We start from the raw sequence: 21,685 nt of genomic DNA on the forward strand, positions 1-21,685 counted from the left end.
TATATCATGTTCAGGGGAACAGTATAATTCCTTTTACAGTAGGCACGTAGACTATCTGTGGTTTCAGGACAGAAAGTTTCTCCATATTTTTTAGTTGAACAGACTCCCAAACAAATATCAAATATCCAAGGACATTCTTCTTTATCTTGGATTGCCTTTTGTATAAAATGAATAAACTCCAAGTTTTCATAAAAGAAGCGAGAGTACCAGGTGTTGGAATTCACTGTAGGAATTAGTGGTATTATAAACAGAGGTGCTCACTTATGCAGCGAGAAGACAAAAGACCAAGAGATTTTTCTTTTACACTCCACTGCTTGAAAACCTTCCCTTAAATCTCCCCCGAGATTAAACTGCATTTGTGTTTGGAAGTCCATAAGGAGAGAAGTGAAAGCTCAGAACAAGGAGACACCAGATGATGTAGCTCAGATGGAAAAAAAAAAAGTAACACCAATCTTCAAGTTCAAAGGTATACAGTTAAAAAGGGAAGAATTTGTGTAATAATAACAAATTGATGCAAAGTTCTAGGTCTCAAAAAACCTTACAATTTTTTTTTATATTACACTAAGTCAAAAAGTTCTTATAACCACAGCTTTATTTTTTGATAAATCAGTACATTCCCTCAAGAAAGAATTTCCAATTCCAGAAAGGGGGGGGGGAAAACCCTGAGATTGGTCAAAGCTGTAAAGTACTAAAGGGAATATTATTAGAACCATATGATTGGACCATCTGTTTCTGCAGACATGTGTAACCAAAGTAAACATTCAGGATTGTCATGAATAGCCCACCTTTCAGGGAGTAGCGGCAGAAAAGCCCCAAGTTATAGTTTTAAGCATCTTTTCTTTTATACCTAAGTAATGAATGAATGAGTATTATCATAAAACTTAGTAACCTCATGTTTTAAATGGGGAGAAAAGAATTTGGATGAACCGTTGATGTTGAAAATGGGTAAATAATAGATGCTGAGTTATTTGATGTTAGCCATTTGGATCAGAAGTAATAACGCTTCTCCTCTTCTCCGTCATACTTGTAGGAATGAATGGAATTTTGGATTACTTCTCGGTAAGTGCAGCATTGGGATAAATCACGTTAGCCTAGTCCTTTCTATTCATCATCAGAAACAGGTATTAGGAGTTAAAAATAAGTAGCCCTCAAAGTGGCTGGAAAATTGCAAAAAAGAGCATTAGGCAACCTAAGACAGAATTATACAAAGGAAAAAGGACTTGGGCTTATGGATCATTTGTTAGAATCTAATCACCCAGCTCATTTAACTTTTTTCCTTTTTTTAGGAATAGCTGGCTAAATTCAGTTTCCTTTTTCCTATAGGTTGCTTCTATGAGTTATGACCAACCTTTACTCAAGTCAAGTCTGCTACAGTATGAGACCTGGATTTGTGTTCTTTGGGAATATTTCTTCTAAGAGATCAATTCCTCATTTAACCCAAAGTGACATTTCTTATTTATATATGTCTTTGTTTTGAACAAACTGAGTTTGATACTGAGTTTTATTTTTTATTTGTAGTGGTCTAATAAGGTGCATTTGTGTGTGTGTGTGTATATATATATATATATATATATATATATAATTCTCTATTGTCAATCAAAATAGAACTCATTAGAGAATTATTGTACATGGTAGCAGTTATAAAACATGTAAGTATATTATTTATGGGGATCCTCCATTTTGGTGCTTGAGAGGTCATGGAGTGCCACGGATCAAATCCAGAGCCCTGAGAATGAAGAGGTGTACTACAGACCTTTGAGCTCTCTCCCTAGCCCCCAAACAAGGAAATATATATGTGTGTGTGTGTGTATACATATATATATTTGCTTTTTGGGTCACACCTGGGTCACACACAGGGGTTAGTCCTGGATGATGCACTCAGGAATTACTCCTGGCAGTGCTTGGGGGACCAGATGGAATGCTGGGAATTGAACCCAGGTCAGCCGCATGCAAGACAAACACCCTACCTGTTGAAGTATTGCTCCAGCCCTAAGTATATTTTAATATCAATTATTTCCCACAGTATTGCTTTTCATAATAAATTCAGCCATTAGATGTTGTTATAAAGATTATGATTGAGAGGCTTTTAAAATTATCTTATTCTATTATCTTGCTGTTACTGTCACTGTCATCCTGTTGCTCATTGATTTGCTCAAGCATGCACCAGTAACGCCTCCATCGTGAGACTTGTTACTGTTTTTGGCATATCGAATACACCACGGATAGCTTGCCAGGCTCTCCGAGAGGGGCGGAGGAATTGAACCCGGGTCGGTGGTGTGCAAGGTGAACACCCTACTGCTGTGCTATTGCTCCAGCCCCTTGCTAACTGAAATTATGTTTTTCTCAAAATGTTGATAAAAAGGCTAGGTCAAATTAATATGAATGAAGCTACAATAAAAATAGTGTGGTGAGTTGCTAGCAATGTGACCTTGATGCAGGCACCATATCTCCCCATGTTTCAGTTACCTCACGCTTAATTTAAGAGAAGATTACTTCAAAAGTTTCTTCTTGTTCCATGTGAATTTCAGAAGTGCTTGCTCCATTTCTTTAAAGAGTGTCATGGGTATCGGAAAGTATCATGTTAAGTGAAATGAGTCAGAAAGAGAGAAACAGACAGAGAAGGATCACACTAATCTGTGGAATATAAAGCAACAGAGTGGAAGACTAACACCCAAGAGTAGTAGAGGTAAGGACCAGGAGGTCTGCCCCACAGCTTGGAAACTGGCCTCACATGCTGAGGGAAAAGGCAGCTGAGATAGAGAAGGGAACACCTAGTAGAGGATGTTGGGAGGACCCTTCGGGTTGAAAGATGAGTGCCAAAAGTAGACTGTAGACCGAACATAAAGGCCACTCAATACCTCTATTGCAAACTAGAACACCCAAAAGGAGAGAAAACAAAAGGGAATGCCTTGCCACAGAGGCAAGGTGGGGTTGTGGGAGGGATACTGGGAACATTGATGGAGGAGAATGGGCACTGGTGGAGGGATAGGTAAATGATCACAGTGTGACTGAAATGCAAACACGAAAGTTCATAAGTTTGTAACTGTACCTCACGGTGATTCACTAATAAAAAATTTTAAAAAATCGACTCTCTTCTCAAGCCATGATATACTGAAAATAGAATTTAATCACAAACAGATATGGAAAATTAAATCAAACACTTGGAGATTAAACAGCTCACCAATGAACAACCAGTGGATCACAGAGAAAAATCAAGGAATTCAAAAGATTTCTGGAAACAAATGAGAATAAGGAGATGAGCTATCAGAATTTGTGGGACACAGCAAAAGTGGTGCTAAGAGGAAAGTTTATAGCTCTGTAAGCACTCATCAGGAAGAAAGACAGGGCCCATGTAAAGAACCTGACTACACAGCTTAAGAAACTGGAAAATGACCAGCAAAAGATGCCCAAAGGCAGGAGGAAAGATATTTAAAAAACTCAGAGCACAAATAAATGATCATAACCCCCCATCTAAAAAAAAATCCGAAAGATCAGTGAAACCAAGAGCTGGTCCTTTGAAAAAATAAACAAGATTGATAAACTACTAGCAAGACTTACAAAGAAAGAGAGAGGGAGAACTCTAATACACTGAATCAGAAATGAAAGAGGGGACATCACATTAGACACCACAAAAATTCAAAGAATTATCAGAGATTACTTTGAATATCTTTATTTCATGAAATGAGAGAACCTAGAAGAAATGAATAAATTCTTGGACTCCTACAACTTTCCCAAACTGGGCCAAGCTCTTATGGAATACCTGAACAGACTATCGAGGAAACGGAAATGGTAATCAAAGATCTCCCCCAAAACAAAAGCCCAGCCCAGATGGATTCACCAGTGAGTTCTTTCAAAACCTTTAAAGAGGACCTATAGCCAATTCTCTTTAGGATCTTCCAGGAAACTGAAGAAACAGAAACACTTCCAAACAGTTTCTATGAAACAAATATCACCCTGATACCAAAAGAGGAGGAGGAGAAGAAGAAAGAAGAAGAAAGAAGAAGGAGGAGGAGGAGGAGGAGGAAGAAGAAGAAGAAGAAGAAGAAGAAGAAGAAGAAGAAGAAGAAGAAGAAGAAGAAGAAGAAGAAGAGGAGGAGGAGGAGGAGGAGGAGGAGGAGGAGGAGGAGAAGAAGAAGAGAGAACTACAGAATGATATACTTTAATACAGATGCAAAGATCCTCAACAAAATACTAGCAAACAGAATCCATCAATTTATCTAAAAGATGAACAAGTAGGATCCACTGCAGGGATGCAAGGATAGTTTAACAAGTCAATCAACACAATGCATCATATCATAAAAGAAAAAAATATGGTCATATCAACAGGTGCAGAGAGAGCATTTGACAAGATTCAGCATTCATTCATGATAAAAACTCAATAAAATGGAAATTGAAGGAACTCTTCTTGATATAGTCAAGGCCATTTACCACAAGCCAACAGCAAACATTCTCAATGGGAAAAAATAAAAGCCTTCCCTTTTGTCTTGTGCCTAAGATCAGGCACAAGACAAGTTTGCCCACTCTTGTCACTTCTATTTAATATTGTACTGCAAGTACTTGCTGTAGCAATAAGGCAAGAAAAATATATTACAGGTATTCAGATAGAAAAAGAAGTAGTTTTCACTATTTGCAAATTGTATAATTCAGTACTTAGAAAACTCTACAGACTCTACAAAAAATAAAACTCCTGGAAACAAATATTTGTATAGAAAAGTGGCAGACTACAATATTTATACACAAAACTCCACGGCTTTCCTATACATAAATAATGAAAAAAAATATATTTTAAAAATCCCATTTACAATCGTGCCTCAGAAAATCAAGTACCTTAGAATCAGCTTAACTAAAAAGGTGGAAGACCTATTAAAAAAACTATAAAACACCACTTAAAGAAGTAAAAAAAAGGGCACAAGGAAATAGAACAACCCCCCCCCCCCCGCCACACACACACACCCTGCTCATGAATTGGAAGGCAACATTAAAATAAAATGGCAATATTCCCCAAACATTGTACGGATTTAATATTCAACTCATGGGTATCCTTATAAGGATACCCATAACACATGGGTATCCTTATAAGGATACCCATAATATTTTTCAAAGAAATAAATCAAATACTCCTGAATTTCATATGGAACAATACCCCTATTTCCCTGAATAGTTTAAGAACCTTTGGAACAAAGAAGATGAGAGGAATCATTTCCCCAGCTTAAACTCTACTACAAAGTGTTAGTTATCAAAACAGCATTATTGGAACAAAGAGAGATCCTCAGATCAATGGAATATAGTTCAATAGCCTATGACAGACCCTCAAGTATATGATCAGATAATCTTAGATAAGGGAACAAAATATATGATATGGAGCAAGGAAATCTTCTTTAACAAGTGGTTCTGGTAAAACTTGTCAACTACATGCAAAAAAATTAACTTAGACCTCTTCCTAACACCATGCATGAAAGTCAACTCAAAATTAATTAAAAACCTTGTATCAGACCTGATCCCTAAGCCACAGAGAAAAATGTAGGCAGAACTCTCCATGATATTGAAGCTAAATGTATCTTCAAGGATGAAAACACTGATCCAGTGGCAGCAAAGATAAACACATGGGACTACATTAAGAAGCTTCTGCATGCCAAATGAAATGATCCAGGATACAAAGACAGCCCACATAATAGAAGAAATTATTTACCCAACATTCATCTGATAAGGGGTTAATATTTAATATATACATAAGGTACTAGTAGAACTTTACAAGAAAAAAACAAATCCCATCAAAAAATGGGAGGAAGACACGGATAGCTAAAACAATTCTTGGGAAAAAGACGATGGGAGGCATCACCCTCCCCAACCTCAAACTTTATTACAAAGCAGTAACAATTAAAACAGCATGGTGCTGGAACAAAGGCAGAGCCGTAGACCAATGGAACAGGGTGGAATATCTCTACACACAACCCCAAATGTATGATCACCTAATCTTTGATAAGGGAGCAAGAGATGTGAAGTGGAGCAAGGAAAGACTCTTTAACAAATGGTGCTGGCACAACTGGACAACCACATGCAAAAGAATGTTCTTAGACCACGACCTGACACCATGAACAAAAGTCAGATCAAAATGGATTAAAGACCTCAACATCAGACCACAAACCATAAGGTTCATTGAAGACAAGGTTGGCAAAACCCTCCATGATATTGAAGATAAAGGTATCTTCAAAGATGACACGGAACTAAGCAATCTAGTAGAAACAGAGATCAACAGATGGGACTACATTAAACTAAAAAGCTTCTGCACCGCAAAAGATACAGTGACCAGAATACAAAGACTATCTACAGAATGGGAAAGGATATTTACACAATACCCATCAGATAATGTGTTGATATCAATGGTATATAAAGGACTGGTTGAACTTTACACGAAGAAAACATCCAACCCCATCAGAAAATGGGGTGAAGAAATGAACAGAAACTTTACCAAGGAAGAAATATGAATGGCCAAAAGGCACATGAAAAAGTGCTCTATATCACTAATCATCAGGGAGATGCAGATCAAAACAACCATGAGATACCACCTCACACCACAGAGACTAGCACACATCCAAAAGAACAAAAGCAACCGCTGTTGGAGAGGATGTGGGGAGAAAGGGACCCTTCTGCACTGCTGGTGGGAATGCCAACTGGTTCAGCCCTTTTGGAAAACAATATGGACAATTCTCAAAAAATTAGATATTGAGCTCCTATTTGACCCAGCAATACCACTGCTGGGAATATATCCCAGAGAAGCAAAAAAGTATAGTCAAAATGACATCTGCACTTATATGTTCATTGCAGCACTGTTTACAATAGCCAGAATCTGGAAAAAACCCGAGTGCCCTAGAACAGATGACTGGTTGAAGAAACTTTGGTACATCTATACAGTGGAAAACTATGCAGCTGTTAGAAAAAAGGAGGTCATGAATTTTGCATATAAGTGGATCGGCATGGAAAGTATCATGCTAAGTGAAATGAGTCAGAGAGAAAGACAGACATAGAAAGATTGCACTCATCTGTGGAATATAGAATAACAGAGTAGGAGACTAACACCCAAGAACAGAAGAATAGTAGAAATAAGTACCAGGAGGTTGACTCCATGGCTTGGAAGCTGGCCTCACATTCTGGGGAGAGAGCAACTCAGAGAAGGGATCATCAAGTATAATGCGGTCAGAGGCCATGCGGGGGAAGGATGATGCAGGCTGAATGTAGACTAGAGACTGAACACAGTGGCCACTCAACACCTCTCTCTCTAATTAGGTGCTGTGGTTTGCAAAAGCCACAATTAGAGAGCACCTAATTAGAGAGAGAGAACAAAAGGAAATGCCCTGCCACAGTGGCAGGGTGGGGTGGGGGGAGATGGGATTGGGGAGGGTAGGAGGGATGCTGGGTTTACCGGTGGTGGAGAATGGGCACTGGTGAAGGGATGAGTCCTCAATCTTTGTATGGGGGAAACAAGAGCACAAAAATGTATAAATCTGTAACTACCCTCACGGTGATTCTCTAATTAAAAATAAGTAAATTTTAAAAATGGGGGGAAGAAATGAACAGAAACTTCCTCAAGGAAGAAATACAAATGGCAAAAAATGCTCTACATCACTAATCATCAGGGAAATACAAGTCAAAACAACAATATCATCTCACACCACAGAGACTGGCACACACATTCCAAAGGACAAGATTAACCAGTGATGGAGTGGATGCAGGGAGAATGGGACTTCTTCACTGCTGGTGGGAATGTGGACTGATTCAGCCTTTTTGGAAAACAGTACGGATATTCCTCAAAAAACTAGAAATTGAGTTTCCTTTTGACCCAGCAATTCACAATTCCTGTGAATATGCCCTAGTGGCCCAAAAACACAATGCAGAAAAGGAATCTGTACTCCTCTGTTCACTGCAGCACTATTCAGAATAGCCAGAATCTGGAAACAACACAAGTATCCATGAACAGATGAGTGAATAAAGAAGCTATCGTGTAGCAACAATAGTGAGTTATGAGTTGAAACATGGAATGTAATCAATATAAAGAGTAATCAAAATGAAACTTATCACTTACAAGGGGGGTCTGGGGGGATGGGTGGGGGCGGGAGGTGGGAGGCATACTGGGGTGGTTGGAATATGGGCACTGGTGAAGGGAAGGGTGTTTGAGTATTGTATAACTGACATAACCCTGAGAACTATGTAACTTTCCACATGGTGATTCAATAAAAAAAAAAAAAGCTATGGTGTTACACTATGCAGCCCTTAGGAAAAATGAGGCATGAAATTTGCTGGTAAATGGATGAACATGGAGAGGATCATGCTGACTGATACGAGTCAGAGATAGACAGAGAATAATTGCACTCATTTGTGGGATATAAAAAAAATACACAGTTTGAGAATAATACCCAAAGACAACAGAAACGAAGACCAGGGGGGCTGTCCATGGTAGGAGGAAGCTTGCTACAAAGGTGGGTGAGGGAAGTGAGAAGTGCAGTTAAGAGAAAGAGGGAACCACTATGACCAGGATAGCTGGAAATGATCACTCTTGACAAGAACTGGGTACTGAGAGAAGGTAAAGTGATATGAATAATAACCCTTCAGTAACAGTTTTGAAAGCCACAGTGCCTAAAAGAAAAAAGGAGTTGGGGGAGAGAGAATAAAAGTATCTGCCATAGAGGCAGGCTGGGGGTGGGTGGATGGGAGATGGGAGGGAAACCGGAGATATTGGTGGCAGGAGATGTGCACTGGTGAAGGGATGGGTATTGGAATATCTTATGACTAAGACAAAATCATGAACAACTTTGTAAATATATATCTCATGTGATTCAAAAGTAAAAATTTTTTAAAAAGAGCATGAGCAAGAATTTTATGGTAACAAGATATAAAAAGATGTCATCACTTAAAAGATTATATGACTAAAATAACCAGTACTGCAAATGTTTCTATAATGGGCAGTTTGATTTCATGATTTCATAAAAGTTCATAAGCAATCCTAAACAATTAACACTTTGGGACTAGGGAGATGGCTCAAATAGGTACATGGCTTGTATGTGAGGGCCCTGGGTTTTATCCCTGGCACTACCAGCTCTACTGCATAATATTAGGAACTTACCTGAGCACTGACAAGTTAAGGCCCAACAACATCCCTCAAAAATCAAAATATTTTGAATGTTTAACTATAGAAAATAGCATAACAGTCATCTTTTAGACAAACAGTACAAAAAATGTCATTTTAAAATGTCCTAGATAGGGGCTAGAGCAATAGTACAGCGGGCAGCATGTGACCGACCTGGGCTTAGTCTCCAGTGTCCTGTACAACCTGCCAAGCATCACCGGGTGTGACCCCTACCCCAAAGGTCCTAGATAAAATGATTATAAGGAAGAATAAAAACTGCATTTTAAGGTAATTTACAAAGAATACCAAATTAAAAACAAAATATATTCAATGAATAAGCAACAGTACAGTTATCACTAATTATGAACTTAATTACTAAGTTATACTGATTTAGCTAAAATTCCAGGGTAAAAAAGCTGCAAAACAGCTACTGTTTTGCAGCTATATAAATTTTTATTTATATTCCTTCAAATTTTGTCTTTTGGGGGATGTGGGCTTTTATTTTTTTGGTACTGGGAATCAAACCTATGCAAAACAAATGCCTTACAATTGAGCCACTCCCTGGCTCTTAAATTGCTTCTATTTGGGGAGAGGGGCCACACCCAGTGATGCTCAGGGCTTACTCCTAGCTCTGTGCTCAAGGATCACTCCTGATTGTGCTCAAGGACCTTATGGAGTGTCGAGAATTGAATTTAGATCTACTGCCTGCAAGGCAAGCACCCCATCAGTTGTACTGTTGCTCTGGCTCTTGCCTTAATTATGAATTCTTAAACTTGAAAGGGATATGCATAATTTTTGTTTGGTTGGTTTTGGTTTCTGGGCCACATCCAGTGGTACTCAAGGCTTACTCCTGGCTCTGCTCAGTGGTCCTGCCAGTGGTCAGGGGACCAAAAGCTCTGCTGGAGATCAAACTCGGACGTGTGCAAGGCAAGCACCTTTCCCACTGTACTACCTCTCTGGGCACACAGGATTTGTAAGCTTTTATAGTACCAGATGCTGCATTTCACCAATACAACTAATTCCTGAAGATGCAAAGAGTTTGCGAACTCAAATTACAAATTAGTGCAGAACCAAGAACAATCAAGTCTTTTGTCTTCCACTTGCATTCCACTATCCCACTATCTTTATCTGAGTGTTAAGAGCTATGACAGAAAGGAGAAATATTTTTAACTCTTTCAAAACTTATAATTAACTTCTAATTTAGTGTTTATAACTTATTGTTCATATAGGAATTAAAATATTTAATATGAGGTGGGATCTAATATACTCAATCTATTGATGACTTTTTTCAATTTTGGTAAAGTATTAAGTTTTTGAGCAATAAAAACAAACTTTTCAATCTAAAAACCATCAAAATTAAAGTAAACCTATACATTTATAATTCATTTATCTAACGACTATATTGGAAATTTGACTTGAAAATATGAAGCCACAATTACAACCTGAACAGTTCATAAAATTTTAATTCAAACACTCACAACATACCTGTCTATTAAATAATAGAAGTCTCTTAAAAAAGGAACGGTGAAGACCTTTAGGAAGTGAAGCCAGAAGAGCATCTTTTAGAACCATTTTGATCAAAAACACTTAATTCACAGTCAAAACAAACAGAAGGTTAATTCGGTTATATGATAACATTTTATTTTATTGTGGGTCTCCCAAACCGTGTTCATGGGTTCCCAGGGCCACTCCCAGAGATACTTGACCTAGCTTTGGAGGCCTAAAGATTCAGTGTTCAGTGGACAATACAATGCTAGCCCTGCAGTGAAGATGAACTACCAGTTATACTCAGCAGCGCTTGGGGCATCATGTAGTTTTGAGGGATCAAATACGAGATCTCTGCACGCAAAACATGTTCTCTAGTCCTTTCTTGTTACTATCTCCCTGGCCCTTAAGAAACATCTTAGAACCACATTTGTATATTTAGATTTGCCTATCAGGTTTATATAATAACTTTTCTATTTAACTCAACACTTTGTGATTTGGGGGGCCGCACATACAGTACTGGTGATTCAAATCAGTTCAAGGCAAGCACCTGTACTATCTCTTGGGCCCAACTTTTCTATTTTAATAATTGTATAATCCAAGGCTTTATGCTAGGTCATGTCTTACATTTCCACAATGAAAATGAATCAAGATATTGAGAATGGAAAATCTGATACTTTACAAAAATTAGCTTAAATTGTATTTTTGTTTATATAAAAAACGCAAAAAGAAATCATGCAGATTTCTAAATTCTTCATAAATACTAATAAACAGAGAGCTGAATAGAGGAATACAGTTTTCAAGAAAATTTTTGAGTTTTAAAAAATTCCCAGTTTGAACTGAGGTAAAATCTAAAGTGAAACTTAACTGAAAACTCTGACCACATTAGTTTGGTAATGATTTTAATACACTGATACACACATGAAAATGAAATAGGATTATAAAAATGTATTTATATAAAATTGGGTCAGAGAGACAGCAGAGAGTAAGTTGTTCGTATTGCATGCAGCTGTCTTGGGTTCCATCCCCAGTACTGCGTATGGCCCCCAGCACTGCTAGGAGTAATCCCTGGACACAAGTTAGGCATAGTCCTGAGCACCACTAGATGATGTGGCCTCAAAACCAAAAATCTTATTCTAGGAAACTGCATATCGTTCATAATGATTAAATTTAAATTGTATGTATCTAAGAAGACGTGTTGAAGAAAATATTTTTGTATAATCTACTTTATCAGTACTCAAGAATAGATGTTTTAATATGAAAGAGACGACTAAAACTCTAATGACAGGCTGACGTGTGGATCAGGGCTAGAGTGCATTCCCCACAAATGTGAGTTCTTGATCCCTGATTCCACAGAGAAAAAACAAAAATGCTGGCTTTAAAAAACTAAAAATAATGTATAATAGTAAAAAGTATATCTCAGATTTAAAATAAACCATACCACATATTAATATACAAACTACCACGTTTAGTCATTTAATATATATAGTATAACATTTTTAAAGCTTGATACTAATGCCAGGGAACACACCTTTTGGGAAGATTTCTGCTTTTTGTTGTTTGGGCTTATTCCTGGCTCTGTGCTCAGAGATCACTCCTGGCAGGCTGGGGGGGACCAGATGGGGTGCTAGAGATTGAAAGCAATTGGCTACCCACTGTACTATTGCTTTGGCCCATTACTTTAAAGTTTTTTAATATCCGTCTCACGGGTTTTTCTTAGTTCCATTAATTTATGTGGTTTTTTTTATATTATCAACAATGTCATTGATTTTACTTTCATTACTATGCACCACGCTATTGGATATTATGTTTATGCAGTCCTCAGCTTTAAATTCTCTGAATTCCCTCCTTTCCTACTTCTAATTTCAAAGAGATCTTCAGCCAAAATGCATTTTGAATTATTATCCAATTTATCAACACTGTCAGGTCCGAGGAGTTCATTTTTTTCTTCATTTGTAGCTACAGAATCATAAAGTTCAGGTGTAAAATAGATAGATTCATCTTCTGCTTCAGAGTCACAAGATCTGCTGGAAGTAGGAAGATTGTCTTCTTCCCTTAGTAGAGGCAATTCAATGTCGGAATTCAGGGCTCCTTCATTGCAGAGCAGCTGACCAGAATAATTCTTTTTAGGAAGAGTAGTATCAGTCTTTATTGATGGAATAATGTTTTCTAATTGAGAGCATGGTCCGAAGGATGTGTTTTCTGTCAGAGCTGCAGATTTGCATTTATCAGTGACCAATAACTCAGTTTTACATTCCTTTTCTGTTTTAAAAGGGGAAGAAATAGAGGCACAATCCTCTGATGATCTGACCTGAGGTGTGGTAGTCAGAATTTTACCAGTGAAATATGGTTCTGAAGAATTAAAGTTAGACCATCTAAACTTTTTTGATTCTTTGTCAAAGGTTGGGCTTGTGGATCGAGAAATCCCAATTTTTTTTGCTTTCATTGGTTGGGCAGACTCTTCCACTAATTCCGGATCATCTACGAATACAAAAGTTAAAGAGTTTTAACTTTCTACTTTTAATAAATACAGTAATTCCATTATTGATAAATAATAATATCAATAAATTAACTGTGTTAGAAATATTAAAATAACTGAGCACATGATTTGATACATGGTTTAGCACTTATAATCAGTAGAAGTAGGACCTCCATCTTAGAACGTAAGGCACAAAATGAAAGGAATTATATGTCTCTTGTGATTCCTAGACCAAGTTATAAATGCTGTCTGGCAAACTATCAAATTTCACAGCAGGTACTTCAGGAAGAATGGAGGAAAAAAGAAGAAGAAAGGAAGAAATGGGCTATAAAACTTGTCTTAAAAATGCTCTAACCAGTGAGATTGAGTAAAAGTGACCTAGACAAATTCCAATAAGAAAGGTTATAACCACAAAGGTTATTTACTTCAAGATATAAAACTCGACCTAGAACCGAAGTTTCCTGATTATCAGCATAATGTCCTTATTGTATGATGACATTTATTTACTTTGGATTAAAGTATATAATTAAAAAATATTAAAAGTTTGATGAATTAGCTTGCCATGATATATGAATATCCAGTGACACCGATCACAGTCTGGCACTTTTTCTATTACAGTCCAAACAAGTATTTGAGGTTTTGTGTGTATGTCATATCATATCTGTTGCAGCTATTCAATTATGCTGTTCTAGTGTAAGATATACAAACTACTCAATCCTGCTGTTGTGTATAATATGTAAATGAACAGGTATGACTGTATTCCATTAAACTTTATTAACAAAATCAAACAGCAGACAAAACTTAGTCCATAAGCCATAGTTTGTCAATCCCTGATATAGACCATTATATTAAAATAAACCAACATATGGCATGGATGTGGGGAAAAAGGAACACTCTTTCACTGTTGGTGGGAATGTTGACTGGTCCAGCCTTTTTGGAAAACAATTTGGGCATTCCTTCAAAGACTAGAAATTGGGCTTCCATATGACCCTGCAATACCACTTCTAGGAATATACCCCAAGGGTGCAAAAAAGCACAGTAGAAATGACATCTGCACCTGTATGTTCATTGCAGCATTGTTCACAATAGCCAGAATCTGGAAACAACCTGAGTGCCTGAGAACAGATGACTGTTAAAGAAACTATGGTATACCTATACAATGAAGTACTATGCAGTTATTAGGAGAGATGAAGTCATGAAATTTGCTTTTAAGTGGATGGACAAACAAAGTATCAAGCTAAATGAAATGAGTCAGAAAGAGAGGGACAGACAGAAAATTCTGACTGCGCTCATTTGTGGAATATAAAATAACATTATATGAGACTAACACCCAAGGACAGTAGATACAAGGGCCAGAGATATTGCCCCATAGTTGGAAGCCTGTCTCATGAGCTGGAGAAGGCAGCTGGAATAAAGAAGGGATCACTAAGACAATGATGGTTGGAGAAATCATTTGGGAAGGGAGATATGTGCTGAAAGGAAAAGAACCAAACGTGATAACCTCTCAATATCTGTATTGTAAACTACAATTCTCAAAAGTAGAAAGAAAATATGGGGGAAATTGTCTGCCATGAGGCAGGGTGAGAGTTGGAAAGGGGTGGGGGGTATACTGGGGACCCTGGTGGTGGAGAATGTGCACTAGTGGAGTGATGGATGTTTGATCATTGTATGACTGAAACTCAAAATTGAAAGCTTTATAACTGTATCTCACAGTGATTCAATAAAAAAATAAACCGACATATTTAAGCAAACTACTCTAAAGAATAAATGATTTCATTATCATGTAAATGTATAACTAAAATACATAAAATAACACATATAATTTTATGTTTATAATTTTTAAATATATAATTTCAAAATATATTTAAACATATTTTAATAAAAGAGTTCTTAAATGCTCTTTTAATTTAAATGTAAATGAGCAGAACTTTTCATACTTTTCTCCTCTCTTGAACAGATGTCACTTGGTAGAGGTGGGCTTCTTGTGTTAGGACAATGTAATTCTTGGACACACATTTTTGTTTCATTTTCCTTAGGGTTTTCTGATGACAGATGACTTTCGGCTTCTAATAAGCAAGTTGAAGTATTGTCCTTCACACAGGCTGTTTCAAAAGTAGATTCATTATCCTGTATTAAAGTTCTGTCTTCCTTGGACATATTAATGATCTTTTGGTGCTTTTTGGAAAATTCAGCCAAGGACTCCAGTGCACTTTCAAAGGACGAATGGTGATGAATCTGCTGCCTTACCCATTTAGAAAGCCCTAAGGAAAAAAAAATAAAACCAGAGAATTTTGGTTACTTAGTGATTAAGATAGGACCGATTGAAAAAAACATTCTAATGAAGTAATCTACTCTGAATTTAGAATATATCAAATGGTTTTTTTTTTTACCTGTTTTTGTTACCTTCATAAATCCAATATGCTATGTATCAGTAACATTTCTCTTTACATGCAATGATTAGCAATTGGAATGAGAAAAGAGGTATGGAGAAGGGGAAAAGTAATAAGTCAAATTCGCGATCATGATCACGAAATCCTGTTAATCATCGAGTTGCTTGAGCGGTCTCAGTAACCTCTACATTTGTCCTATCCCTGAGATTTTAGAAACCTCTCTCTTCTTGGCCTTCCCAAAGACACTTCACTTTGTAGTAAAGTGAAGACAAATTAATCCGCGTAATTTCACACAAAAATTGCTTATCTTATAAATATAGAAAAGCTAGAAGCTGCAAACAATACAACCATCTCCAGCTTTCTATGTTCTTTTTTTTTTTGCTTTCTATATTCTTACCCTGACTTACCACCCTTTCTCCCCAGTGAAGCCAGTAATCATATATTGATCTCATAGTCTGAAAGTTTATTTATTCCAACTCTTTGCTTTATATAGCGCACTAGTGAAATCATATAAAAACAAAATCCTTTAGTTTTCCCCCTTTGTTGTCATCTGTTGCTGCTGTGATGTCTGAGGGCTATACTCTTGGCTACTGAACTGGCGCACACTTGGCTGGTGTGTGTCAGAGACTGTTAGGAATCCCTATGTCACTGCCACTGGGAGTCACTGGATGATGTGGAGCTGTTCTGGGGATGAAAATTACCATCCAGGTACTTGCCCACTCTACCATTAAGCAGCATCCCTGACTCAGTGGGTACTTTGACCTTTTAAAATGAAATTTTTTTTTATCAATTTACATTTATGTGTGTTGAACAAAAATTAGTTACCAACAGAAATTTATATATTATACTATATTTTGCCTACATGTCACACTTTGAATCTCCGGATAAAAAGGAAAAGCATCCAGAAATAATGGAAAATACTTAACTTTTAAAAACCAGTTGATCTGACCTGTGACACAATAATTAAAGTTCTAGATTTTAAAATGAACAAAAAAACAACCTCTCATATATTTCTTCTAAAGTTCTCCTTTCATTTGCTTGAGGCAAAAACAATCATGTCGGTCTGTCACAATGTCCTGTCGTTCATTGATCTGCTTGAGCGGGCACTAGTAACATCTCCATTGTGAGACTTGTTACTGTTTTTGGCATGTTGAGTACCCCACAGGTAGCTTGCCAGGCTCTGCCATGAGGGTGGGATACTCTCGGTAGCTTGCCGGGCTCTCTGAGAGGGATGAAGGAATCAATCCCTGGTCGGCTGAACGCAAGGCAAACGCCCTACCCGATGTGCTATTGCTCCAGTCCAAAAAAAAAAAAATTAAAACTTTTCAAAACTAAAAAGGTTGAGTTCTATAGTTGCCTCTTTCATTTAGGCTATTTTATAATCAAAGAAAGCCTTTTCATTGTAAAATGAATTATTTGCTTTTGAAAAATCTGAGCTCCACCTGCTGACTAAATATTAGCACTTTTTAAAAAAAAATTTTGCATTTAGTTATGACTTGACCAAAGCGCTCTGGTTTGTTTTACAATGGGAAGGGAAGAAAAGACTAATGAAGCAGCATTTAATGCTTTAATCTAGACTGATGCATTTTAATACGAAACCAAATATACTAATTCGGTTCTGAAGTGGAAAAAGTACATACCCATAGACAGCTAACATCTTTTTATTACAGTATGGCATACGCTCTTTAGATTTATTCATTGGGCCCCCCCAAGTATTGCACAGGAGGCTCAGGGAGCATCCCCCCCACACACATACACATACACATACATACTGCCCTTCTATTCCTGGTTCTTGGCCAAGCGTTCAATGTGAAGGCCCCAGGACACAGTGCAGTGAAAGCTCTGGGGGCCCAGTGTTACTCAGGTCACCCAGTGGGTGCTTAGGCTCCATCTGATTAAGGCATATACCTTAATTCTTGTACAATTCTAAAGCTAAGTAGTTTGGCCCAAACTTCTTAGAAATAATAACCAAAATGTAAGTATATCTAACAGTTCTTTGGTAATAAATCCTGGATTAATTCTAAAAGGACAGTGTTATTTTTGGATAGAACTATACATGCAGATTTGTTCATTTGGGTAGGTAAAAAATGATTCTCAGGGCTGGAGTGATAGTACAGCAGGTAGGGTGTTTGCCTTGCACACGGCCGGCCCGAGTTCGATTCCCAGCATCCTATATGGTCCACTGAGCACTGCCAGGGGGAACTTCTGAGTGTAGAGCCAGGATTGACCCCTGTGCATCGCCAGGTATAAAAGCAAAGACAAGAAAAATATTCTCTACTTGAGGGGCTGGAGCAATAGCACAGCAGGTACTGTGTTTGCCTTGGACACGGCTGACCCGGGTTCGATTCCCAGCATCCCATTTGATCCCCCAAGCACTGCCAGGAGTAATTCCTGAGTGCATAAGCCAGGAGTAACCCCTGTGCAATGCCAGGTGTGACCCAAACAAACAAATAAACAAAAAGATTCTCTCCTTGAAATTGCAGCATACGGGTTTTTTTTTCTTCTACTTTCCCCCTTAGTTTCCTCCCCTTTGCTGTTGTTCCACTGGCCAGGGTTTTACATACACACTCTAGGTTAGAGTGCTTGAAAACTTGGTTTGGTGCTTGCCAGGGGCTCCATTCTTTCAGCCGCTGTACTTGGACACCAAGCAGAGCAGTAGACAGCAGCCACGAAGCTCCACACTTCAGTTGCAGTATTCACACAGTATACACACAGTGTAGTATTCACACACAGTGTGTCAAGGATCACACACTTGGCTTGCAAGGGGCAAGGGGCAAGGGGCAGTCCCAAGTAGCAATCACTAGCTACTGCATGAATGCAGATGGCAACACGGGTGAAACTAGCTCCTCATGCTGCAAAGCAGACATTATGGTCACTGAGCCTTCCTGGGCCCCCTATTTTTCTTCTTTTAGAAAAGACCAGCTCATACGAACAACTGAAGCATATGGAAACAAGTAAACCTCAACATAAATTAGAATGAAAGAACAAAGAATTTTAAGCAGCCAAGGAGATATGCTTAAAATGTAAAATGCTAATACTTCTTTTTATTAAAAAAAAAATTGGCAAGGGCTACCTGAGCAGTGCTCAGGGCACTTGGAGGTCACTCCTGTCGATACTCTGCCAATGGGTCTAGCGGTTCCGTGTTAGGGCCTAAGGATGTGGTGTTGCTTGGACCCTGTAGTGCTGGGACCAGCAAAGCCAAGTTGGTGGTGACTGGGTAGGCCTCCAGGTGATGCTAGGAAGGCTGTATGTGCCAGGGATCAAATCTAGGAAGCATGCATGAAAGCATGCAAGGTACACACCCTAAGCCCTGTACTATCTCTCTCATCTCTATTATTTCTTGAAAAATTTGTTTCTGCGGAAGAACCTTTTCCTTGACAATGCTAAATAATTGCTTTTATCTGGACTGATTGATACTATGTTGGCAATGAACAAACCTGTGAAGATTATTATGAAAACAGAGCACTGTTACAGTCAGTTTTAATTTTTCTCTCTCTTTTTTGTTTTTATTCCTACTCTCTCCCCCTCCCTTTCCCTTGATGGTGGTTGATGTTGCTCTGACAAATAGGGGCTGCAAGTACACCTGGCTGTGGTGCTCACACTCACACTTATATTTTTTAAGCTGTGACATTTACTGTGCTCCCACAAAAGGTTCAGGTGCTCTCATACTTGGTCTCTGTGCTCAGTGATGTTCGCACTCCTTTAGTTGCAGTTTTTCCACACATGCTTGCCGGGGGTCACGCTCTTAGGTGAGTCAGATGACTGTGGTACTCGCCAGGTAGTGCTCACACATGCACTCCAGAGATTGCAGAATTCCTGGCTGTGGTTCTCATACATCTTCTTCTGTTGTGGTGGCGGTGCTCATTGGAGGTTCCACGCCTGCTTGTGGTGCTTACACATACCCGGGTGTGATGTGGCCAGAAATCACTAGTAGCACGAGGGATCAGAGACTGCAGAGCTGTCAGGTTTACACTCAGTGCAGGGGACAGTGGGCATTTGTAGGAACGAACACATGCTCATAAGGTAGATGCCCTTGGCCCCCTCAGTGTGAGTTTTTCTTTTTGCTCTAGGAATTTTAGTTCTGTGTCCAATACTTTGTCTTAAAACTTCAGTAAGTATCCAAAATCACTCATTGGTGATTGCACGCTAAGTCCAGCTGAGAATCTTACCAGATATATAGCGGTTTGGGTTACTCCTGAAGCGGTCATCCACTAGAATAAGGGCTCCCCAGTCATTTTTGTGCCGAATACATCTAGAAGCAGGGAGAAAGAAAATAACTTTGAAAATAACAACCACATTGTGGAACACACGAAAGACTGAGAAAAATCAATATTTCAGTTACATATTTCTTTAACTGAACTTGTGACAGAATAATATAGGATGGCAGAAACAACTCAATACAGTGTGCCTAAATAGGTGTATGAAAAAAGACAAATAAACCCTTGGGGCTGGAGAGATAGTATAGCAGGTAGGCATTTAAATTACATTTGTCAAACCTGGTTTGATCCCTGATATCAGATACGGTTCTCTGACCCTCCTCAAAAGTGATCCCTGAGCACAGTTAGGTGTGGTCATAAAATCAAAACCCAATAATACCCAAATCTTTGCCAGTTACTGAGAACTTATATAAAAATGTTTTGTGTATTCTATTTTGAAAATCTATAGTTATAAAAGATATTTTCTAAAAACCTTTAGCCACATTATTTTATGTTGTGAATGCATAATGTTGTTTTTCTTTTATAGAGGTACTGTTTTATTACAATTTCTTGAATGCATAATTTTGTAAAAGAAACTTTTTTCCAGTAATTGATATTAATCACTTATATTTTCTTCTTTGGAGTATCAATAATGGCAAATTTTACTGGCAACATTTCAAATACTTAACCACCCTTTCATTCCTAAGATATTTTTTTAGTGTGTAGTACTGGGGTATGAACCCAGGTCCTTACACATGCACTCTGGCCTAATGCAAAACATGTGCTCTAGCACTGAAGTCTATCTCTAGCCTTCATACTTCCTTCTTCTTTTTAAAGACTTTTACTTTCCAATAAAAAATTTGCTGCCAATATTAAATTTTTATTACAAAATTTTTAAAGTTTAAGTGTACAGTTCAGAAGTTTTGAGTACATTTACAAGGTAGTACAACTTATACCACAAAATATTATAAAACATTTGGTTTTACTTTGGTTTTGTGTCACATCTAAGAGTGCTCAGGGGTTACTCTCAGCTTTTGGAACATTTTTGTTTCATTTCCAAAGTTATTTATTTGGAGGGAGCCACCCCTTGCAGTGCTCACGGCTTACTCACACTCTGTGCTTAGGAATCACTCCTGACAAGTCTCAGGGACTGTGACTTAGTGTGTGGTACTGGGGTATGAACCCAGGTCCTTACACATGCACTCTAGTCTAATGCAAAGCATGTGCTCTATCACTAAGCTATATCTCCAGTCCTCATAGTTCATTCTTCTTTTTAAAGATGTTTGCTTTCTAATAAAAAGTAATTGAACCTGGATCGAAACGTGTAAGGCAAACATCTTACCTGCTGTACTCTCTCTCCAGCGCCTAGTTACAACATTCCAACAGCACTCTCCACCAGTGCCCATTTCTACTTTTTGAAAATAATGCTGCTATGAATATTTGTGTAGAAGTTTTTGTATGATTGTTTTGTATCTATAGGTATATAGGATGTATCTTGGATATGTATGTAGGAGTAGAATTGCTGGGTTTTATATTAAACTTACTGAGAAATATCATACAAAAGCAATGTACAATTTTGCATTCTTACTAACTATGGTTGAGGTTTCCAGTTTCTTCATATAGACATAGTTTCTCCATATGGACAATATGTGTTATTGTCTATCCTTTTTATTGCATGTACCCTGGGAGGTATGAAGAGGTTTGTGGATTTGATTCCTATTTACTTAGTAACTAAGATGCTAAGCACCTTTTCTGTTGCATACAGGCCCCTTGGTGTATTGGTTTTATTTGTTCAGTTCAATTTACAACTGTAGAACTTAAAACTGTAAGTTGAATTGTAAGAATTCTTTATGTATTCTGCATACTTGACTTTTATCAGATATATGCTTTGCAAATATTTTCTTCCAGTTGGAGTCAAATATATTTTTGCTTTAAGCAATACAACACTGTAGTTTGCTTGTGATGTCTGCTGAGTTTTGGTAGCAATATATGTTCCTTTATTATTCCTTAAGAG

At 37.9% G+C, this 21,685-nt stretch overlaps 1 protein-coding gene across 1 annotated transcript in view; it reads right to left on the reverse strand.

Annotated features, from left to right (window-relative positions):
• Positions 1 to 11,485: 11,485 nt before the first annotated feature.
• BRIP1 (BRCA1 interacting helicase 1) overlaps positions 11,486 to 21,685 on the reverse strand; it is a 143,327-nt gene continuing 133,127 nt past the window's right edge. Inside the window, 5 exon segments of the mRNA XM_055132227.1 lie at positions 11,486 to 12,330; positions 12,332 to 12,461; positions 12,464 to 13,087; positions 15,023 to 15,346; positions 19,645 to 19,727. Of these exon segments, the coding sequence (XP_054988202.1) occupies positions 12,288 to 12,330; positions 12,332 to 12,461; positions 12,464 to 13,087; positions 15,023 to 15,346; positions 19,645 to 19,727 (1,204 nt within the window). The 3' untranslated portion in view covers positions 11,486 to 12,287.

The sequence above is a fragment of the Sorex araneus genome, chromosome 3 (assembly GCF_027595985.1).
Source record: "Sorex araneus isolate mSorAra2 chromosome 3, mSorAra2.pri, whole genome shotgun sequence".
Taxonomy (NCBI): Eukaryota; Metazoa; Chordata; class Mammalia; order Eulipotyphla; family Soricidae; genus Sorex; species Sorex araneus.